Consider the following 22,312-nt stretch of genomic DNA (forward strand, 5'->3'; position numbering starts at 1 on the left):
GCACAGATATTTTCTATACATTTGCAGTAAATTTCTTGGCCCTGAAAAGATTATAGGATCCAGACTGAAAACACTTTAGTCAATTTTGGATTTAAATCTTAATCTACTCATGACAGGGACTAGAATATCATAGTTCACAACCCCCATTGGGGCAGAATCTGTCAAACATTTTCAAATAATATAAAGTGTGTATTAAATTCTGTACATACATACATACATACATACATATACATACAGGATTTTGGGGGCTGTTCTGGGGCTAGAACTCCTGAGTGTTATCCCTGAACTTCTTTTGCTCAAGGCTAGTGCTCTACTACTTGAATCATAGCACCCCTTCTTGCTTTTTCTGAGTAGATTTTTGGAGATTAGAATCTCATGGCTTTTTTGCCTGGCTTGATTTCAAACCATGATCATCAGATTTCAGCCTCCTGAGTAACTAGGATTACAAGAGTGAGTGCCCAGTGTATATTTATTTTTTTAGTGGTACTGGGAATTGAATGCGAGGCTTTGCCTTTCCCTAGGTAGGTGATAGCTCAACCATTTAAGCCACACTCTTGCCCTTATTTTTGAAGAACTTATCCCCAAATAAGATACTTTTCTTTGAATCACTCCAAGACTAATCTCTGAAGAAACAACCATCCCATTAAAAGATGGGCCAAACACTTAAAGAGAGTCTTCTCTGAAGAAGAAATAAGAATGGACTATAGAGACATGAACAAATGCTTGACTTCTCTGTCCATAAAAGAAATGCAAATCAAAACAACTCTAAGATTCCACCTCACTCCAGTTAGAATGGCCAGGGTCAAGAAAACTAATAACAACAGATGCTGGAGGGGATGTGGCCAGGAGGGATCACTACTACACTGTTGGTGGGAGTGAAAACTCGTTCAACCACTATGGAAAGCAGTGTGGCAGTGCCTCAAAAGACTAAACATAGAGCTCCCCTATGACCCAACAATTCCACTACTTGGCATTTACCCAATCGTCCAGAAACAAGGGCATACTAAATCCACTAGCACAATGATGTTCACTGCAGCACTATTTACCATAGCAAAGATATGGAACCCAGATGTCCCTCAGTTGATGAGTGGATCAACAAGATGTATTTATACACAATGGAATTCTATGCTGCTGTCAGAAAGAACAATTTGTAAGGAAATGGAAACACTTAGAAAAAATCATATTAAGTGAAGTAAGCCAGTCTCAAAGGAACATAGGCCCAATAGCCTCCCTCATTTGTCATAATCAGTAGAAATCTTGGGGTCTCCTAGCAGAGATTTACAATAGAATGAAATCTAGAGACATAAGGCCAAATAGTATGACACTAAATGTAAGGACCTCCAGGATAAGGAAACAAAAGCCATATAATGAGTGATTGTTGTCCTTAATGTACTATGTTATCTCTCATCTCTTTTGCCTTCCCTTGGTTATCTCATATTGTTACAATATTTTACCTTATCTGATATATTTTATGTGTGATTAATTGGTTATTTGAAATTGGATAGGGAAGGGGGAAATCAAGATGAGCGGGGGAGGGTGAGAAGGAAATGGGACCATGTCATGAGAAAGGATATCAATGTTTGTGAAGTAATGCACCTTCTATCTGGGAATATAATGTAGCCCTTCTATTAATCACAATAAAAAAATCTGTTGTTCAACAGCAAAAAAAAAATAAAAAAAATAAGATACTTTTCATGATGGACTGTCAGTTCCAACACCCCCCTACACTTTTTTTTTTAATTTAAAGAAATGTTAGCCATGGGCTATTGGAACCCATCATAATTGACATTTGGGGTCAGATTATTCCCTAGGGGCTGGCCTGTGTTTTGTAAGATGTTTAGCAGAATCTCTGCCCAGTAGATGCCACCACTTCCAGCCCACTCTCCATTCCTCCCCCAGTACCTGCAGTCCTATCAACAATGTCTCCAGACTTTGCCCAATGTATCTGGGGAGAGTGTCAGAATTGCTCAGATTGGGAACCACTGACTTCTTAATTCTGCCTAAGAGCCATTTCACCATTTTCTCTCCAACACCCTCCTTGAGCCAGCAAGGGAAGTTACTTGTTTAGTATGTCATCCACAGGCTTGGCAGTACCTTGAGGCATGAGTGGAGGCTTGGAGGGCTGCAAGAGTCCCCAGAAAGCATCAGGGTGTGGGGGGATTGTAAGGTTTTTTTGTCTAGGAGGCAAAGTGACCTTCCTGTGACACATATATGGTACCATCAGTGTGCCTCAGCTGCCTGTTCCTATGGCAGCCTTTCCCACATCCCCTCTTGTCAGATAACAAATCACTGCTGAGGCCTCGTAGGCTCAGTTGCCATGGAGACAGAATCATCGAGTAAAATACAGAGCCAGGCTAAAAGATTTTGTCGTTTCCTGCTCCCCCTTCCCCCAACCCTTGGTTAAAAAGCAGCTCTTCTCTGCTGGAGGGGGAGGGAGAGGAAGCAGTCACTCATCTGACATGGGTAGGGACCCTGTGGCAATGGCTAAGCAGCATGTGGTTGGCAGGTCCTCCACTTCAGTGAGTAGGGAGCCAAATGGCTCCCCTGGGGTCCAGGTGGCTCCTGAGGAGGGTGCCTAATGCCATTGTCATGTAAGATGGGCTGTCCAGGAAGGAGAGGAGCTGTACCTCTGGTTTTCCACTGTCAGGAGCTGGCAGTGCTCTGAGCCCAGGGCCAGAGTACAGACAGGGATGAGGCAGAGTGTTGGGTTTACTGCGGTGGGTTCCCCAGGGGCTAGGCCACTTCTGCTATTGATGCCTCTTCTTTTTCTATCTCTTTCTCTCTCTCCCCTCCCCCCCCCCAGCTCTTTTTCCTGGGTGTGCCTGCTGGCTATGTGGAGTCAGAAGAATCATGCGGCTCTCATGCAATCAGGCCGCCATCCTCCGTCAGTGGGCCAGCATGGGACTGGATACTGTATGCATGACAATGACAGCATTCCCCACATCAAGGCGGGGGGAGGCGATCCTTGCTTCCCCCTTCCCATTTTTCTGCCTTAAGAGGAACAGAGCCCCTGGAACATCTCCATAAAGCCTTGGGAGGAGAGAGATTTTATGTTTGTCTCGATTCAGAGAAGAGTGAGGTCATTTCTGAGAATGGCTGAACTCTTGAAGAAACGTCTCTTCTTCCTGCACAGAGCTAAAGCCCCATAGTGCAAGAGCTAGTAGGAGTCTGTGAGGTTGGCAGGTGCGGGGTCCTTGGGTCACCCGCTCCCTCAGGCTGGCACTGCTGTCCAGTCCTGGGAAAATCTGACCAAATAGTATAGGAAGTATGCCCTCTCTCCATTCCAGTAAACTTGGGGAAACGTAAGGTGTCAAACGCACAGATTGCCCCACTTCTTCTTTCAGAAAGGATTTGGCCGTTGTGATGATCCTGCCCGGGGGCCAGGCACTGGTCTGGCTGTTTGCTGTTGTGAGCACAGGGATGGCCCTTCCTTCCCATTTCCTCCTCTCCAGGAGGGGTTCTAGAATGGTCTCATGATGAGGGACAGCACCTAGTGCTGGAGAGAATGATCCTGTGCTGACCTTCAGAGGACCCAGCTCTATCACTCCCTTCCCATGGGAGCTTGGCTCAACTCTTGAGCCACTGAAAGCCTCTCCCCTGAAGGAGAAGGGGAACTGTAAGAGCAGCTCTGCTTCCGAGTTGAGGAAATAGGCTCAGAGCAGGAGAGAATTCACCTGAGGCCACACAGCCTGGAAATGGTGATGCTGGGATTTGAATCTCCACTGTCCACACCAAAATCATGTCTGATGGTGTCTAACACCATTCCAGGGCCTTTAGAAACATTGCTGGAATCCATCAAGTCCTTTAAGGGGAGATATGGTTACTTTCATTTTTCATATAACAAAATTGGAATGGAGATTTCATTATTTTCCTAAAGGAAGATTTACAACCTTCTACTTTGTAGCTGATCACAACCCCTCTCCTGTCTCTATCTCCCCTAGACCTATCCTATACACAGGGCCACTCCACAGGCACAGGCAAGTGACTTGTACCAGAAGGGCCATGCTCCATTCATTCGTGTTGCTGTCCTAACACCTGTATCAGGGTCTTTAGGTTTTGACAGATCCTGCCTCTGCCTGTTCAGGAAGCACTGGGCAGGACAGGTGTTTGCTTCCGATGCTGACAATCTCAGACACTGTCTTCATGGCCAGCTGTCTCTCCTCCCTTTTCCTGTATACTCTGCATGAACTCCCTCAGTTTCTGGATTTCCGTGTCTCCATGCATTGATACATACTCTTTGTGCATCAGTGTTGAGACTGCTTCACCTTTGGCCCTTCCTCTGTTTCTTTGCACATCACATTCCTACCTGGCACCCTCATTCAGAGCTACTTGCTTCTTCCTGCCCTGGCTTCTTCCTTCCTGTCTGGCAGGGACCCCAGGGGTCTGGCAGGCATGGTCCTGACCTTTCTTGTCTTGTGACAGTTGTCCCTGGCTTCTATTCTGGTTTCAGCCACAGAGCAGTGTAAACAAGTCTAGATGTGTCCCTATTTGGGCAGCTCTGCAAGTGAAAAATAGTTAAGTTGCTAGAATTCCAGGAATACAGAACATCAGGATGAGTGATCTCTGTGTTGCAATGTGGGTTGACTCTGGGAGGGCCCATTTCTGGGACAGGAAGGGATTTATCTGTGAGTTCCAGGGGAAGAAAAATGGTGTGCCTTCCTGATTTATCAGGAGAATAGTTCTCTTTCAGTTGCATAGAGTTGTGTGTGAGCATGTGGGGTTTTAAATGATGTCTTTTTTGACCTTGACTGTAATAGTGATAATAGTAGCAAGTTTGAGAAATTCAGCAAATCCACACACACATAGGACTCTCAGTTGATTTTGAATTTTGATATAGGATGACAATTTTTATTGTTGTTTCCTTGTTGTTGTTGTTGTTGTTGTGGGCTTTAAGCTCCAGCTGCCTTCAAATTGTGATCCTCTGGATCTCTGCCTCACTAGTAGCCAGGATTACAGGCATGTACCACTGGGGCCCAGCTTTTCTTTACCTTTTTGGAAAAAAGAAAAGTCTGGGAAAGCCAACACTGGAGTTAATCCAACCAGAAAAAGTGGTACCAGGAGGACAGAAATCTATGTATTTCAGAACAGACTGTGTTCCAGAAGCTTCTAAAACATATAGAGAGCTCCTCTTGGAGCTGTCCTTTCTTACTCTGAACTCAAAAGTTCAAAGAGAGGGGGTGGAGAGGAGTCTGCAGGTGACCCCCAGTGTGAACTTGCATTGGCAGCTTTTGGGGAGGTTAGGCCTTATGTGATTGTGATTGATTATCCTACCTTGCAGCTCAATCCTGGGACTCATCGGCAAGTAGGCTCTTTGGTTTGTTTGTTTGCTTTTGTTTTTTATGATGTGCTTTATTTTTGACAACGTGGCTATTGTTTTTCAACTTGTGGTCTTGGTTAAGTTGTTATGATTAACTGAAGAGATAAATCTTACCATTCCTTCAACAATCTTCCCCTGTGGGAAATGAAACAAGCCTAACATCCCCTGTAGCTTTTTCCTCCTCCTCCTCCTCCTCCTCCTCCTCCTCCTCCTCCTCCTCCTCCTCCTCCTCCTCCTCCTCCTTCTCCTCTCCATCCTCCTCCTCCCCCTCCTTTTTTCCTCTCTCCCTCTCCCTCTCTCCAGAATGAGAGAGAAGTGAGGTGTCACTTCTTTTATCTCTAATTTTCCAAATGTTACTAGAGATATGACAGGAGAGCAGGCCGGTCCCAGATACAATCTTTTGTTTTGCTTTGTTTTATGCTGGTAAGGCTTGAACTCAGGGCCTAGGCATGGTCCCTCATCCCTCAGTGTTTTCTGCTCAAGGCTGGTGCTCTACCACTTGAGTTACAGATCCATTTCAGGATAGATCCATTTCAGGATTTTTTTTTGTGGTTCATCAGAGATAAGACTATCATGGACTTTCTTGCCTATACTGGCTTCAAACCATGATCCACGTATCTCAGCCTCCCGAGTAGTGAGGATTACAGGTGTGAGCCACCGGTACCTGGCTTGTCTTAGTTTGAAGAGTGCCCTATGAAGTCATAACGGTAAAGTACACTCCTTTCCTGGTCACATTTCTTTATGGATGATCTCCCATTGTGGCACAGAATAGGATGGAAGCAGTGGTGATGGGGGAAATTTCTGTCCTTTAGGTAAGAAGGGATGGGCAGTTTTCTCATGGGGAAAGGATTTTTTATTTCTCCAATGGGTATTTGAACTGTAATGATTTCTGCAACATCCATTTAACCATTTTATTTCTTCATTTTCCAGAAACAAACAATCCCTGCCATCAGAAAAGAGGTAATTAGTCTTCCAGTTCCAGGGGTTTGGTTTAAAATCCTCTAATAAATTTTAGGGATGTTGGCTTTATGCGCTTTACTAGCATAAATGAAACCCATGTGTGATGTGGAAGCCATTATTGTCACATTGCAGGGCAGTACAGAGTGACAAGAAATCCTTGGAAGATCAGGATGGGGCTGAAGCTGAGGTCTGGGGAAGAACTATCTGTGGATGTCACACATCGAGGGAAAGGCAGAGAGAGCCACAGAGGAAATGTGGCAGAGGGGTCCCTACTGCCTACCAGTCTCTGTGCCCACTTATGTAGGGCCATTCAGAATCTCTTGCATGGCCCAAGACAGAATCGTGGGCAGCACTGGCCACAGAGGTGGGGGATGGGCAGTGGGTATCTGGATGGGCAAGGGGATGGTTGAGGAGGGGGAATGTCTTACTTCTGCTGACCCTTCAGAACCAGAAAGACTGAGGACCACTGGGGACCACTCAGCTCCTGCTCCCCTGAGGCCCTGAGGGCATAGCTAAGCATTAGCTTTGATTTTCCAAAATCAGTGGATGATGGATAAAGGAGGGCACCGGCTTGGAGTTTGGAGGTCACCTCTCTGTCAAGTCCCTGTTCTGTTGGTGTCAAGGTGGCTGGCTTCACTATTGTTGTGGATAAATGAATGGCTTCTCATTTAGGAGCCACGTGTAATGTGAATGTTGGTAATCCTCAAGGGTAAGCCTTGAATGTCTCCCGATGGTCTCTCTTCCAGATCATGTATTACCAGCAGGCCTTGATGCGTTCCACGGTGAAGTCTTCCGTGTCCCTCGGAGGGTATGTCCTTGATTTCTTTGTCTTGCTAGGTGAGCAGGTAGGTGGGTAAGCAAGAAGAATTGTGTGTGCGTGCGTGCGTGCGTGCGTGTGTGTGTGTGTGTGTGTGTATGTGTGTGTGTTCTGGGTCTTGAGCTCAGAGTCGTGCATTCTTGTGTAATTATTTTGCTCAAGGCGCTACCACTTGAGCCATACTTCCACTTCAGATTTTTTTCCCTGGTTCATTGGAGATAAGCATCTCTCAGATTAGTCTGGTTTTGAACCAGTGATAAACATGCCCTTTCATCAGTGCAGGTTCAAAGGATGAGCTGGTCCATCAGTGTAAGTGGAGATTTAGTCTCTTGGTGTTGGAATATCTAGGAAACGGGGTTCCCTTGCCTTTCAGGATTGTCAAGTACAGCGAGCAGTTCTTGTCCAATGATGCCATCATGTCCGGCTGCCTCCCCAGCAACCCCTGGATAACAGATGACACCCAGTTCTGGGATTTAAATGCCAAGTTGTATGTATTGGATGATTGCTTTTTTGAGTTGTAATAATACATATGCTATACTTCTTTCTCATTTAAAGCATCCAGCGTCCAGTTCGGTGTTGTTGTTTTTAAATAATTACACTCAGAGTAGTGAAGTATGGAGATTCCTCAAAAAACTAAATATAGAATTACTCTATGATCCAACAATTCCACACCTGCTCATTTATCCAAAAGATTACAAACCAGGACCCAGCACAACCATGTTCATTGCAGCGCTAGTTACCATAGCTAAGGCATGGAGTCAGCCCAATTAGTCCTGAACTGACAAATGAATCAAGAAATTTATACACACACACACACACACACACACACACACACACACACACACACACTGGAATTTTGCTCATCTGTTAGAATGATAGTATACCATTTGCAAAGAAATGAAAGGACTTGACTTTAAAACTCCTTCCGTCATGTCCAAAAGAAATCTTGAACCTTTTAGCTATCAGCTCCCCTAAGTTCTCATCTCCTCAGAACAGACCAACACTAAGCTTCCGCTGATCCATCATCTACCTTCAGTCCTGATGGATCTACCCATTCTGGATCTTTGCTATGAGTGGTATCATACAATGCATGGTCTTTTGCTATTAGCAAAAGACACTTTCAATGTCCCATGTGTCTGTGGTTGAATAATATTCATTGCGTGCAGCCTGACGTCCCCTTCTCCCTCCAACTGTATTCAGGTCTGAGGCCTTCTGAGCAGGCTTGAGTGTGTGGTGTCCTCACTTCCAGGGGACCTCTATCTGGATGTGGGTCCAGGGCATTTGTCTGAGGCTACAGCTTCCTAGCAAGTTGGTTGGGTAGCTTGTGTATTTATTCAGGGGTTGGAGAAAAGTGCTGGGCTGTGAGACTAATGGAGATCAGTAAGACCCTGCAGCTCGTATCCAGGCCCTCACACAAAGCTCCTGCCTCATGTGGAGTGTTACATTTGTAAATCATCAATCATCCTTGTAGGGTGGAAATCCCCACCAAGATGCGGGTGGAAAGATGGGCCTTCAACTTCAGTGAACTGATCCGGGACCCGAAGGGTCGGCAGAGCTTCCAGTACTTTCTCAAGAAAGAATTTAGTGGTAAGTCTTTTTTTTTTTTAAATGAAAATAATTTATTTTGAGTCATACCTGTTTCCCATGTAGCTTAGGGCTTTAGGAATTTTTCCAGGGATGTTTTCATAGCCTTGCTAATGCTCTTACACAGGACTTCTACCCTTCCAGGCTGAAAGAGACATATCTGATTCCCTGGCCCTTTTTTCCATAGGCTCCAAGGGATGTCCCTTCCCAGGGGAAAAGTGACACCTGCTCACCAGTGCAGGTCCACCTGGGCTTTGTGCTGGCGAGAACTCAGATCCTGCTCCTGACCCATCCAACCTCAGTCCAGCTCTTTTTCTGGGAAGTGTAGGGTATAGACTACAAAAGAAGCAAGCTTTTCCTTTTGGTGTCCCAGACTGATTTCCTTTAGCGCAAATATTCTACAGATTTGATGGATGTGTATGTACACACATGTACACACGTGTACACACACACACACATGCACACACTACCCATACTAGGGTCTTGCTTATGCTTGCTAGGCATTCATTGTACCACTTTAAGCCACTCTGCCAGCCCCCCCACCTGGGGATAGTTAATTAATTAATTTGTGCCAGTCCTGGGACTTGAACTCAGGGCCTCAGCCTTTTTGCTCAAGGCTAGTACTCTTCTATTTGCACCACAGCTCAACTTCCAGCTTTTGGCAGTTAATTTGAGATAAGAAGTGGACTTTCCTGCCTAGGCCAACTTCCAGCTGTGACCATTTGATCTCAGCTTTCTGAGTGCCTAGGGTTACAGGAATTTATGTATCTACATGTTCATGAGTATGTGTGTCTTTTAGCGTCTAGCTCCTACAGATGCGTGAACACATGCTATCTTCTGAGCTTGTCTTGTCTTGTTCTTTATGAAGTCCTCTAATTCCAGCCATTTTCTTACACATGACATGGTTTCATTTTTCTTTATGGCTGTGTAATATTTTACGGTAAGTATAGAATCCACTCATCAGTTGTTGGGTGTCTAGGCTGATTGCATTGTGTGGCTGTTGTGAAAGTATTGCAATAATATAGTATGTGGGTGCCTTTCTGGCCTAGTGATTTGTTTTCCCTTGGATATGTGTCCAGTAGTGGTATAGCAGGGTCATAGAGCAAGTCTATTTTTAATTTTTTTGAGGACTCTTTATACTGATTTCCATAGTGGTTGTACCAGTTTACATTCCCACCAACAGTGGGTTACTTTTATGCACATCCTCTCCAGCATTTGTTGTTTTCTTGATGGCTGCTATTCTGCTTAAGGTGAGATAGAATCTTATTGTGGTTTTGATTTACATTTCCTTTGTGACTAAGGATGCTGAACCTTTCTTCATGCATCTATTAGCCATTTGTATTTCTTCCTGTAAGACCAGTCAGTTTGCTTACCCATTTATTAATTGGATTATTTATTATCTGGCTAGTTAAATTTTGAGTTAAAATATATTCTGGATATGAATCTTTTATCTATTGAATAGCTGATAAAGACGTTTCTCCCATGCTGTGAATTGTCTCTGGGTTCTGGTGATACTTTCTCTTTTTGTGAAGACCCTTTGGTTGATCTAGTCCCACTTGTCAGTTCTTGCTTCCATCCTCTAAGCAATTGGAGTCCTCTTCAGAAAATGCTTATATATGCCTAATAACTTCCAGGGTTTTCTAGCAGTAGATTTCAAGTTCCGGGTCTTTAAGTTCTTTGGTTTTTGAAGTTGATTTTTATACAAGATGAGATAGAGGTCCAATTTAATTATCCTACAGGTAAATAGCCAGTCTTCCTAGTACCATTTATTGAAGAGGCTGTCTTTACTCCAGTATATGTTTTAGGTTTTTCTTGTCTAATAGATCTGGCTGTAATTGTGTGGTTTTATGTCTTCTATATTGCCTCATTGGCCTCTGTGTTTGCTTTGGTGCAAGTAACAAGTTCTTTATGTCTCTGTGGCTCTGTAGTATAATGTGAAGTCTGGTATTGTGACACCTCCAGCACTGTTCTCTCTACTCAGGATTACTTTTACTGTCTGGGGTATTTTATGCCTCCATATGAGTTTTAGAGTGAGGAATGATAATAGGATTTTGTATTACATCTGTAGATTGCTTTTGGCAGTATGACCATTTTCCTGATATAAATTCTGCCAATCTTATAAGCATCTCCTTGGGATTTTTTTTTTTGCCAGTCCTGGGCTTCAGCTCAGGGCCTGAGCACTGTCCTTGGACTTTCTCAAAGTCAGAGCTCTACCACTTGAGCCTCAGCACCACTTTTGGCTTTTTTCTATGTTTGTGGGACTGAGGAATTGAACCTGAGTCTTCGTGCATGCTAGGCAAGCACTCTACCGCTAGGCCAAACTCCCAGCCCTCCTTGGGATATTTTTTAAAAAAGGTTTTTCTGGACTCCATTTCTACATATTGTTGGTTTGGGTTGGGATAGGTTTTGAAAGTTTCCCCCACCCCCACAGTCCCACATGATTCTAAAGTGTGACTGAGAATTCTGCAGGGCCTTGCCTCCCGGTCTTGATTTCTTCAAGGCCTTTGGAGGGTGTGGCTGTTATGGAAGGAGGAAGAATCACCAGATATGCTGCATTGCTGGCTGCCTCATCATGATGGGTTTTTATGACTTTATGACTTCTTACTATCTGGTGCCAAGGAGCATCTGGGGGAAATCAAGGCTAGCTGAGAATCCATTTCACTGGGCTGGACATTCAACTTGCTTTCCCACCTTTGCTGAAATGTTGATTTTTGTATAAGATGAGAGATAGAGGTCCAATTTAATTATCCTACAGGTAAAAGCCAGTCTTCCTAGCACCATTTATTGAAGAGGCTGATGGGGGAAGGGGGTTCATTTTCTGGTTTATGAAGTCTCCAGCCCTGCGGGGAGCTGCTTGTCTGTGGGATTGAACTGAAATAGATCCTATTGGACATGCCTTTAACCTAGTTGGCTACCGAGGTAGAAAACCTTTCTCTCTCTAATTCGGCCTAATTGCTATAATATAATAAGCCCCAGATGGATGGATGCGAGAAGCACACAGTGGAGGTGGGCCCACTGAATGAGAGGAAAGGGTGCCATCTAGTGGTGTGTGTGTGTGTGTGTGTGTGTGTGTGTGTGTGTGTGTGTGTGTGTGTTTTCTGGTAATTGAAATCAGAATCTCTCGCTCTTGCTTGGCTTGCTTGCTCACAACTAGTGCTCTACCTCTTGGCTCCATTTTGCTGGAGAGCTGGTTATAGTCTCCCAGACTTTCCTGCCTGAGCAGGCTTTGAACCACATTCCTCAGATCTCAGCTTCCTCCATAGCTAGGATTATTAGACATGAGTCCCCAGCACCCAGCTTAAGACCATATTATTGACATTCTTCTTGTGATTCCCAAGGATGTCTTTATGTATGGAACAAGGAAGATAAATCATCTGTTTTCCCATTTAGTTAAAAAAGTTAAATTGAGATAGGTTCAATGTAACATGAAATTCACCCTTTTAAACTAGACAGTTGAGTAGAATTTTGCTTGTTTTTGTTTATTGGCAGTACTAGAGTTTGAAGTCAGGGCCTTGCCATTGTGAGGCAAATGCTCTGCTGCTTGAGCTACACCCCAGCCTGTAGTGAGAGAATATATATATATATATATATATATATATATATATATATATAGAGAGAGAGAGAGAGAGAGAGAGAGATGTCTATAGTAATATACAGTGAAATGTATAATAAATACATATATATATTAACCCTTTTTCTTTTGTTATGTTTTGACATGAGCTCTATGTAGTCCAGGGTGGTTTCAAATGTCTGATTCTTCTGCCTCCTGAGTGCTGGAATTACAGTCAGGGACCACTGCAATCCAATATGGTTCAATGAGTTTTATTATGATCACTAAGTTGGGCAACTGTATGGATTTTCCTCTTCTGCATGTTTCTCACAAATGAGATCGTACACTGTGCAACAATTTCACGTGGTGTAATGTTGGTCTGTGTTATGGCATGTAGCAATGCCTCATTCTTTTTTTTTTTGTGGCTCCATTTGGTTCACCTTTCACCAGTGAATAGGCATTTGGTTACTTTGACTTTTGAGTGTTGTAAGTACTGGTGTTGTGGATATTCGTGCAGATGCTTTTATGTACTTAGTTTCAGTAGTAAATTTATATGTCAAAATCCTTACCATTATAACGGTTGTGAGGGGTACACGTCAGTGACAGGCTGTCCACACATACTGATGGATATGGCTCAGCTCTAGAACTTGCCCATTGTCCCAAACTGAAACTCTATATCCCACGGCCCTGAGCTTCTTATTCCCTGGTGCCCACCATCCTACTCCCTTTGGGAATTTGGCTACTTTAGGTACTTCACATTAGGTGGAATCATAGAACAGTCTGCCTTTTCTTTCTGGATGATTACACTTAGCATAATGCCTGCCAGTAGCTTTCACATTATATCATTTCTTAGGATTTCCTCCCTTTTCTGAAAGGTTTTATTAACACTGATCTTTTTTTTTGCCCATCCAGGGCTTGAGCTCAGGGCCTGAGCACTGTCCTTGGGCTTTCCTCAAGGCTAGCCTGAGCCATCACACCACTTCTGGCCTTTTCTATGTATGTGGTACCGAGGAATCGAACCTGGGTCTTCATGCATGGTAGGCAGGAACTCTACCACTAGGCCAAACTCCCGGCCCTTAACACTGATTTTTACATTATATTTCAAATGTCATGTTTAACAAACAAGTATTCAAGAAGGGAATCTCTATATGCAATCACTGGTACATAGATTTTAGAGCATAATTAAAATTAAGCTGAGGGTTTGTATGTCATAGATACATATCAATCTATATAACATTATGTCTATAGAGTATATATCCCATCATAGATTTTTATGTCTATATAGCTATGTTTGTATCTCCAAGACCATGTCCATAACCTTGGGTACTCAAATATTGAGTCATTGCTCTTGTACTGTTTGGATCTAATATCTACATATCAAGAGACCATGTGCCTTTTGTTCCTTTGGTCTTGACTTACCTTGCTCAATATGGTTTGCTCTAGTTTCATCCACTTCCCAGCAAATGCCATTATTTTATCTTGTCTGTTGGCTATGTAGAATTCCATTATATATCTATAACACATTTTTGTACCCATTCATCTGTAGTGGGGCATCTGGGTTGTTTCCATTGCTTGGCTATTGTGAATAGTGCAGAGACGAACATGGCTGTGCAGGTGTCCTTATCATATCCTGGGTAATGATGCTCAGGGTAGATGCCCAGGAGTGGTATGCCTGGGTAGTAGGGAAGGTCTATTTTTAGTTTTTAAAGAAACTTCCAAACTGCCTTCCAGAGTGGCTGTACTAGTTTACATTCTCTCCCCCCCCACACACAATTTACTCTACCATTGGCACGATTGTCTTTATTTTCTTGGGTAAAACTTGCCACCTGGAATCACTGTTCAAGCATGTTCCTGGTGCTTCTGGGAGCTGTGGAGGGGTGGGGAGAGAACATGGGGCTGGAAGAAGGTTAGGGCCTCAGGGGTCTGACTCTCGCCTCTTGGACCCAGAGAAGCAGCATCTTCTGATTCTGGTGGCCATCAGTGAGCATGGCCAGTGGTCAGCACTGAGAGAGATAAAGATCTTTGGGCTGGAAGATGCCCATGGGAGGGGCTCTAGAAGTGCAGTGCCTCCTTACCGAGGAGGCAGAAGACAAGCAGTCATGAGGCCTAGAGGAGTTCGTGGGGGTCTTTACAAAGAAAGATTGCAATGTAGGCGATGACCCTAATCACATGTGAACTTGGAAATCTTTGCTACAGACAAATTCTAAGACAAAATGAGGGAGGGGGAGGGAAGAGGGAGAGAGAGGGAGGGGGAGGCAGTTCCCAAGGATTCATATGAGCTCAGTCTGTTCATTATTAGAAGAAGGAATGGAACTCGCAAAAAGAATGTATTTCCTGGGGCTTGGTGGGTGCCAGCCCAGTATATTTCCGAGGACACTAGCAGTTCCAGGGGTGGCTGGCTTCCTCAGCCCCTCCCCTCAAGAGCCATTTAGCCTGGTGTCGCCACACTGCTCAGTGGCTTGTTTTGCGGGACACAAAGCCTCAACCCTTGAAGCCATCCAGTCTGATCTGTGTCTTCCATGTCCTCTTTCTTTCTCTCTTCTTTCAGGGGAGAACCTGGGGTTCTGGGAGGCCTGTGAGGATCTGAAGTATGGAGACCAGTCCAAGGTCAAGGAGAAGGCAGAGGAGATCTACAAGTAAGCGTCAGCCTTCTTGTTGGGACTGGGATGCAGAGGAGGATGACTGGGCGGGGCCAGCCTCCACTCAACACTGTTCTGCCCTGCTGCTTTGGAAGATGTGGGGGCTCCTCTGAAGACCATCTGGGGAGATGGAGGATGGGATGGTCCTGTGCCTCTGGAAACTGCCTCAATGGCTGCAGATGCTGCTACCTGCTGTGACATGCAGCACAAACTGTGGTGGCGCACAGCCCTCAGGTCGGGCATGCCTCTCAGAGGCACCTCTCCTGCCTCCTCCTGCCCACTTCCTCCTCCCTTCATGCTCACTCAGGTGACTTAGAAATGGAGGCATTGGGAGAAGGTAGTGCACTCCAAATCCTGGCACTTGAAGGATGTGACTGATTCTGGAGCCCTGGATGGACCTGGGTGTCCAGGGCACCTTCCCTCTAGGTGTTGGGATTGTGGGCTGCCTCCCAGTCCAGCATGAGATTCGTCACTAAACCCCACTAGATGGGCCCGTGGGGGAGGAGCCGTCATTTGGAGTGTCTGAGCCTTGTTTCTGGGTGAAAGAGGAGGAAGAGGGCAGGTCAGGGGTGGGGCGTTCTCACTCACATAGCAGGGGCTCTTCCAGCTGGGCTCTGTCTCCTACAGCTGAAACCTCACACTCAAATAGTCTAGGTGAGCACTCTACCACTAGGCCAAACTCCCAGCCTGAAGTCTTTTCTTTTCTTTTTCTTTCTTTTTTTTTTTTTGCCAGTCCTGGATCTTAAACTCAGGGCCTGAGCACTGTCCTTGCATTTTCTCAAGGCTAGAGCTCTACCACTTGAGCCACAGCACTACTTCTGGCTTTTCCTATGTATGTGGTACTGAGGAATTGAACCCAGGTTTTCATGCATGCTAGGCAAGCACCCTACCAGTAGGACAAACTTCCAGCCCTCAAATATTCTATTTCCCAGGCTGACATGACTATTTTCCTGCTTCATGGGAAAGTTGCTCAACAACCTCTTCAGAGTGCAAGTCTTTAGTGTCTCCTAACAAAGCCAGGATGCGCCAATCAGGCCTCCTCTCCTGCCCCATGGGCCTGTGCATTGGACTAGCTACTTTTCCCAACATTTCCCTCCTTTTCCTCCCTCCCTTCTCTGCTACATCTCTCCCCTTTTCTCTACCTTTATCTGTGCTTCCCTTCCTCCCTCCCTTCCTTCCTCCCTCCCCCTCCCCCTCTCCCTCCTTCCCTCCCTCTCTTCCTCTCTCCCCAGGCTGTTCCTGGCCCCCGGGGCCAGGCGGTGGATCAACATCGATGGGAAGACAATGGACATCACAGTGAAGGGGCTGCGGCACCCCCATCGCTATGTGCTGGACGCAGCGCAGACCCACATTTACATGCTCATGAAGAAGGTAGAGCCTGCGGGGACAGAAGGGAAATGGCATGGGGGGCACTTTGCTGGTGGCAGGATGTAGACATGGCCGCTAGCTTTCCCATCTGCCCACTGGGTTGGAGTCTTGTGGCCAGGATGGACACGTGTGGAGGCCCTTTGTACCTGTGGCTCCTGGGTGAGGCCATGGCATGAGTACATGACATGAGTGTTACAAGGTGCATTTGCTTCGTAAAGCATGGGCTTCTGTTCCCAAAGGGAGCCCACAGGAAGGCTTGGTCCTTGGGGGCAGGGGAGCTTGTGGGAGGTCTCGGCAGTGATGAAGATGGGGTTTCTGCTACTGGCCTAACAGAGGCTCAGTCATGGTTGGTTCTGTGAATACTGGCAGAGGTCAGGAACCTGGGCGTAGGTGACATGTGAGGGGTTTAGTGTCTAAAAGAGATAATTTAGGTGTGCTTGTGGAATCCTGGAAGAATTCTGATGTCCTTGGGTTAAGGAACTTTCAAGGAATTGTCAAAAACAAAGATGTGGGTGACCTAAGCCTGTAATCCTGGCTAGTTGACGAGGCAGAGATTGGGGCGTCCCACTTTGAGGCCAGTCTGGGGATAAAGAAGTTTGTGAGACTCTATCTCCAGCAATGGCTGGCATGGGGGAGGGGTGTTCCCATCATCCCACCTGAAGGGGAGACACAGTGTCCATCATTCTCTGTGACACAGAGAAGCGCGAGGTGGATTGTCACAGCCCAGGCCAGTCTAGTCATAAAGTGAGATTTTCCCCCTCCTTGAAAATAGTCAGTGTGAAAGGGGCTGTAGGTGTGCTGAAGTTGAGTGTACTGAGATAGCAAGCATAAGGTGCTGAGTTGAATGTCAGTACCACAATAATTAAATAATGAATCAATACATGCATATAGATATAAATTAATACATATAAAATAAAGAGAACCTGATAGAAAATCAATCACATCTTTTTGTGCCAGTACTGGGGCTTGAACTTAGGGCCTGGATGATGTCCCTTACAGGTTTGGACCACTGTTGCCTCATCTTAAGAAATTCTAGGAAATGGCACTGTGGCTCAAGGGGTAGGATGGAAGCTTTGTGCTAAAGAGCTCAGGAACAGCATCCAGGCCCAGAGTTCAAGTCCCATGACCAACCAAAAAAAAAAAAAAAAAAAGAAAAAGGAAATTCTACGACAAGGTTTTCTTCTGGGGTTCCAACTTCTCATGAAGGGAATGAGTCCCTTTATGGTAAAGAACCATCTAAACAACTTGGTTGTGTGCTATAGGTCAGTAAGGATGGGGAATGTTTATTAGATTTCTTTCCTTGTGTCATATTTTCCTGTTATTCTCTTGTTATATTAGACAGCAATATAACAAATGGATAATCACTTAGCACTTTCAGCGAAGGACATTAATTGTCTTTGATGTTTTTCCATTATTGGGATTTCTTTCTATGCGTGTTTTGTTTTTACATCAACTAATATTTTATTTTACTTATTTTTTTATCTCAATGTACAGAGGGGTTACATTTATAATTGCCAGATAGAGGGTACAGTACTTCTCATATATTGATATCCCTTCTTAGGTTTTTGTCCCCATTTCCCTCCCCTCTCATTTTCCCCCTCCTATTTCAAATGAACAGGTAAACATTTATATAATATACCAGGTTACAAAGTGGGATGCAGTAACAATATGAGATTAACAAAAGGGCAATCACAGACTTTCCACTGAGGGGCATCTGGGTTGGTTCCATATCTTCACTATGGTAAATAGTGCTGCAATGAACATTGTTGTGCTAGTGGATTTAGTGTGTCCTTCTTTCTGGACCAAGGGGTAAATGCCCAGTAGTGGAATTGCTGTATGTTTAGTCTTTTGAGGAACTGCCATACTGCTTTCCATAGTGGCTGAACGAGTTTACACTCCCACCAACAGTGTAGTAGTGATCCCTCCTGGCCACATCCCCGTCAGCATCTGTTGTTGTTGGATTTCTTGATCATGGCCATTCTAACTGGAGTGAGGTGGAATCTCAGAATTGTTTTGATTTGCATTTTTTTTTCCAGTCCTGGGCTTGGGCTCAGGGCATGAATGCTGTCCTTGGACTTTCTCAAGGCTAGAGCTCTACCACTTGAGCCTCAGCACCACTTCTGGCTTTTTTCTATGTATGTGGTACTGAGGAATCGAACCCGGGTCTTCATGCATGCTAGGCAAGCACTCTACCACTAGGCCAAACTCCTGGCCCCTGATTTGCATTTCTTTTATGACCAGAGATGTTGAGCATTTCTTCATGTGTCTCTCTTTAAGTCTCTCTTTAAGTATTTGGCCTATCTTTTAGTGGGATGGTTGTTTCTTTGGAGTTTTGTTTTGGAAAGATTCATTTTTTTTTAGCTGTAGATATATTTTAGATATGAGGCCTTTGCCTGTTGTATGGTTTGTGAAGATCTTCTCCCACTCTGTGGGCTTTCTATTTAACTTGCTAGCTATGTTCTTTGCCATACAGAAGCTCTGCAATTTAATGCAGTCCCATTTGTCCAAGCTATCTTTGATTTGTTGTATTTCTAGATCTTTATCAAGAAAGTTTTGACCTGTACCAAGCAGGCCTAGTGTATCTCCTATTCCTTCTGATAAAGTTTTTAGGGTGTCTGCTTTTACCTCGAGGTCTTTGATCCATTTGGAATTAATCCTGGTTAAAGGTGACAAAGAAGGATCCAACTTTAGCTTTCTGCAGGTGCTTAACCAGCACCTCTTGTTGAAGAGGTTGTCTTTCTCCCGTTCTATTTTTTTTTTTGGCTCCCTTATCAAAGATTAGGTGGCCATAGGTCTGTGGGTTGATGTCTGGGTCTTCAGTTCTATTCCATTGGTCCTCAGGTCTATGCGTGTGTTTTAAAGACCCATAGCAGGGCTTCTTTTTCTTTTTCTTTTTTCTTTTTTACCAGTCATGAGGCTTAGGGCCTAAGCACTGTCCTTGGGCTTTTCTCAAGGCTAGAGTTCTACCACTTGAGCCTCAGCACCACTCCTGACTTTTTGCTATGTATGTGGTACTGAGGAATGGAACCCGGGTCTTCATGCATGCTAGGCAAGCACTCTACCACTAGGCCAAACTCCCAGCCCCAAAGGGCTTCTTTAATCTTAGTTTGTACCTTCATGTATTTGAAAACGTAATTCTTAAAAACATAATTTTAGTATAGCGTATTCAGGAGATGCCCAGGAAGACCAGCGACTAGCCAGTACGGAGCAGGGTCAGGGGTAATTTACAAGCAGAGTGATGCATGGCCTCCATTAAATTCCACTTCTTTCCAGGCTTGTTTCTATGGTGACAGGTAACCAGGACCCAATGGCTCCGTTAGCCTTTCTCCCAGATGTTATCCTGGTTCCTGTAACCATTACTGCTACTACTTAGTTGTTAGAATCAACACAATTTAAGAGGCCTTGAAAGCTACTCAGTCCCAGCTTGTTTCAGTGGGCTTTGTGATAATTAGAATATTTAGCTGGCTTGGAAGTAAGAAGCCATCATAGGACTACCTGGAGTCTAGACCGCAGTCTTCTGTTTCCTTGGCTATCTTGCATTTATGCCTCAAAACACAGGGCAGAAAAGGCCATGAATGGGACTGAGAAATGGGCTTCTTACTTACCTGTGGTCAACGTTCCTTTGACTCTCCCTGGACTCATTGTGTGGAATATAACTGCAAGGCTGATAGCGTGGGGGTTACAGATGGGTTATAGGTCCTACACCTGAAAATGTGTGTTTCAGGTGAATTCCTGGGTGTAATTGACCCTGCTGGCCCATGGGCCACATCTGAGAACTGCACTCACAATCACTGTTTTTTTTTTTTTTCTTATTCCTGTCAGGATTCGTATGCCCGTTATTTAAAATCTCCAATCTATAAGGAAATGCTGGCCAAGGCTATTGAACCTCAAGAAACCACCAAGAGAAGGCAAGTTCCATTGTCTAAAATTATAAGCATCTCACTGCCTGGTTTATAAAGACATGGCAGTCTCTTTTAGCCTGATGTCTGTTATTAAGATGTTTACTGGATGGGAAATACTGGGGACTGGCACTATCGCTTTGGGAATCAATGTTTTATTTGCTTCCAAGGCTGAGAAATCACAAGCAAGATTTCATTAGTAATTATCTCCAGCATGTTTTGTCTCTCTAATGCTGGTTTGAAAGAATTCCGATAATCACACCAATAATTATTCCAATAGCAGATGGAAACCTCTCATTGGGTTTTTTTATCACCACGCCTTCCAAATTGATGAATGGATATTAATTTAGCTACATCTTTATATCTGAATTGTTCCAAAATCTTAGAGATAGTAGTAAATTGCACTCCTACAGAAAATACCAGACATGAACACCTACTGTGTTCTGGCTGCCCCCTGAATCTACTGCTTAGAAACACATTGACTGGGTTCTTCTCCCTTTCATTGATGGAAATGTGGGTTATCTTGCCACTGGGACAATGGATATTCATGTCTGAAGGACAGATTGGCCTCGTGTGTGTGTGTGTGTGTGTGTGTGTGTGTGTGTGTGTGTGTGTGTGTGTGTGTGTGCTCGAGCGCGCACACATGTGTGCTTCTGTGTTGGACTGAAGATTCAAAAGAGTAACCAAATGACAGCTTGAACAAAGTCACAGGACTCTGGCAGAGGTTTTCCCAAACCCTGCCAGCGGTGTGTCCTGTTGTAAACGCTCCTATTTGTCTGTTCAGCCCATGCTGGGCTCTTTTCCAGCTTCTCCAGTCAATTCAAAAGGAGGGCCATTGGACTACATTCTTTATTAAAGTCTTTCTTAAGAAAGAAACCCCCAACTGGTCTCATTTTGGAGGACAATGGTTCTGTTATGGCCGGGAGAGAAAGAAGGCCTTTGTAGCACAGTTCTTAGGTTTAAGAAGGAAGAAAAGGAGCTCAGTAGCCCTGGGGACTTGTGAGCGTCATCTTTAAGTCACAAGAAAGGGCCAGAAGAACTTCAGAAGTTCAGCTAGAAAGTAGAAGGTCTGAGAGGCTGGCTCGTATTTTTCTCTCCAGATATTTTTCTGACTTAAAGTAGACATGGGAATTCAGCTGGCATTCTTGTAGGCCATAGCCAGGGTTTCCAGTGTCCTTGGTGGCAGAGAGCCCTGGTGGAGTGCTTGACTTGGGTGTGGAATGTGGTAGTGAGGCAATGCAGTCATCGTGAAGTATGAGTGAGAGCCCTGTGTAAATGTGTTTGCAGAAAATCTTGTTGTTGTAGTTTTAGTCCCTAAGTCTGCCATGTTCCTGGCCTTTATGAAGACCTTACAGGGTGTTAAGAGAGCAATTGGATTTCTAAACGCTAGAGAAGGGTGTCTGTCATGGTTCCCATCCAGAAAAGTTCTCCTTGCATCCAATTTACATCTCATTCTCCAAGGGAGAAAGAACTAAAGTTGAATCTGGCTCTGAGAACTTTCCTTGACATCTGCAGGGAAATGTGGGAACCATTTGTGCTTCTGCCCTTCCGGCCCCAACTCCCACCAGGTCTGATAACAGGCCTCACGAGGCAAACCCAGTGGCTTGCTTCCAGTCACCCATGTGTCCTTCCTTGCAGCTCGACCCTCCCGTTCATGCGCCGTCACCTAAGATCCAGCCCCAGCCCAGTCATCCTGAGACAACTGGAAGAGGAAGCGAAGGCTCGGGAAGCAGCTAACACAGTGGACATCACCCAGGTCATGAGCAAGCTGGATCGTAGGAGCCAACTCAAGAAGGACCTCCCCCCTAAATAAATCTGTGATTCCTGGGATGGATGGTGGGCTGGGGGGTTGGGGAGGGGAGAGAGGAGTATACTTGGAAGAGGCAAACAAGGAAAAGTAGCATCCAAGTCTAGAAGGTTCTATTCCCCATTATTAGAGCCATAGGATCAATGTGTTTCCCCCAGATTCCTCTAATGTTCTTCATGGTGGGCTTTACAGTGCTAAAAGCGACTTAAGTTTGTTCTATCATTCCAGCTTCTCAAGGGGTAACCTTGGTGATGGCTGGGGAGAGGGGAGTCACCTGACTTAGTTGCTACGTACCCACCTGTCTTAACCTTTGGGAGTTCATGTAGCAGGAGCCATAGGGAAACATGGGATGCTTTGTGTACTTTCACTAG

At 44.8% G+C, this 22,312-nt stretch overlaps 1 protein-coding gene across 2 annotated transcripts in view; it reads left to right on the top strand.

Annotated features, from left to right (window-relative positions):
- Positions 1 to 22,312, top strand: part of Rgs9 (regulator of G protein signaling 9) — a 65,401-nt gene that overhangs the window by 34,422 nt on the left and 8,667 nt on the right. For both annotated transcript variants that reach the window (XM_090349873.1, XM_090349874.1), the window contains exons 10-17: positions 6,248 to 6,277; positions 7,024 to 7,085; positions 7,468 to 7,581; positions 8,566 to 8,681; positions 14,777 to 14,864; positions 16,100 to 16,238; positions 20,058 to 20,143; positions 21,773 to 21,890. In XM_090349873.1, coding sequence (XP_090205999.1) covers positions 6,248 to 6,277; positions 7,024 to 7,085; positions 7,468 to 7,581; positions 8,566 to 8,681; positions 14,777 to 14,864; positions 16,100 to 16,238; positions 20,058 to 20,143; positions 21,773 to 21,890 — 753 coding nt within the window. The remainder of the gene's footprint in view (positions 1 to 6,247; positions 6,278 to 7,023; positions 7,086 to 7,467; positions 7,582 to 8,565; positions 8,682 to 14,776; positions 14,865 to 16,099; positions 16,239 to 20,057; positions 20,144 to 21,772; positions 21,891 to 22,312) is intronic.

The sequence above is a fragment of the Megascapheus bottae genome, chromosome 17 (assembly GCF_031878675.1).
Source record: "Megascapheus bottae isolate mThoBot1 chromosome 17, mThoBot2.hap1, whole genome shotgun sequence".
Classification (NCBI taxonomy): domain Eukaryota; kingdom Metazoa; phylum Chordata; class Mammalia; order Rodentia; family Geomyidae; genus Megascapheus; species Megascapheus bottae.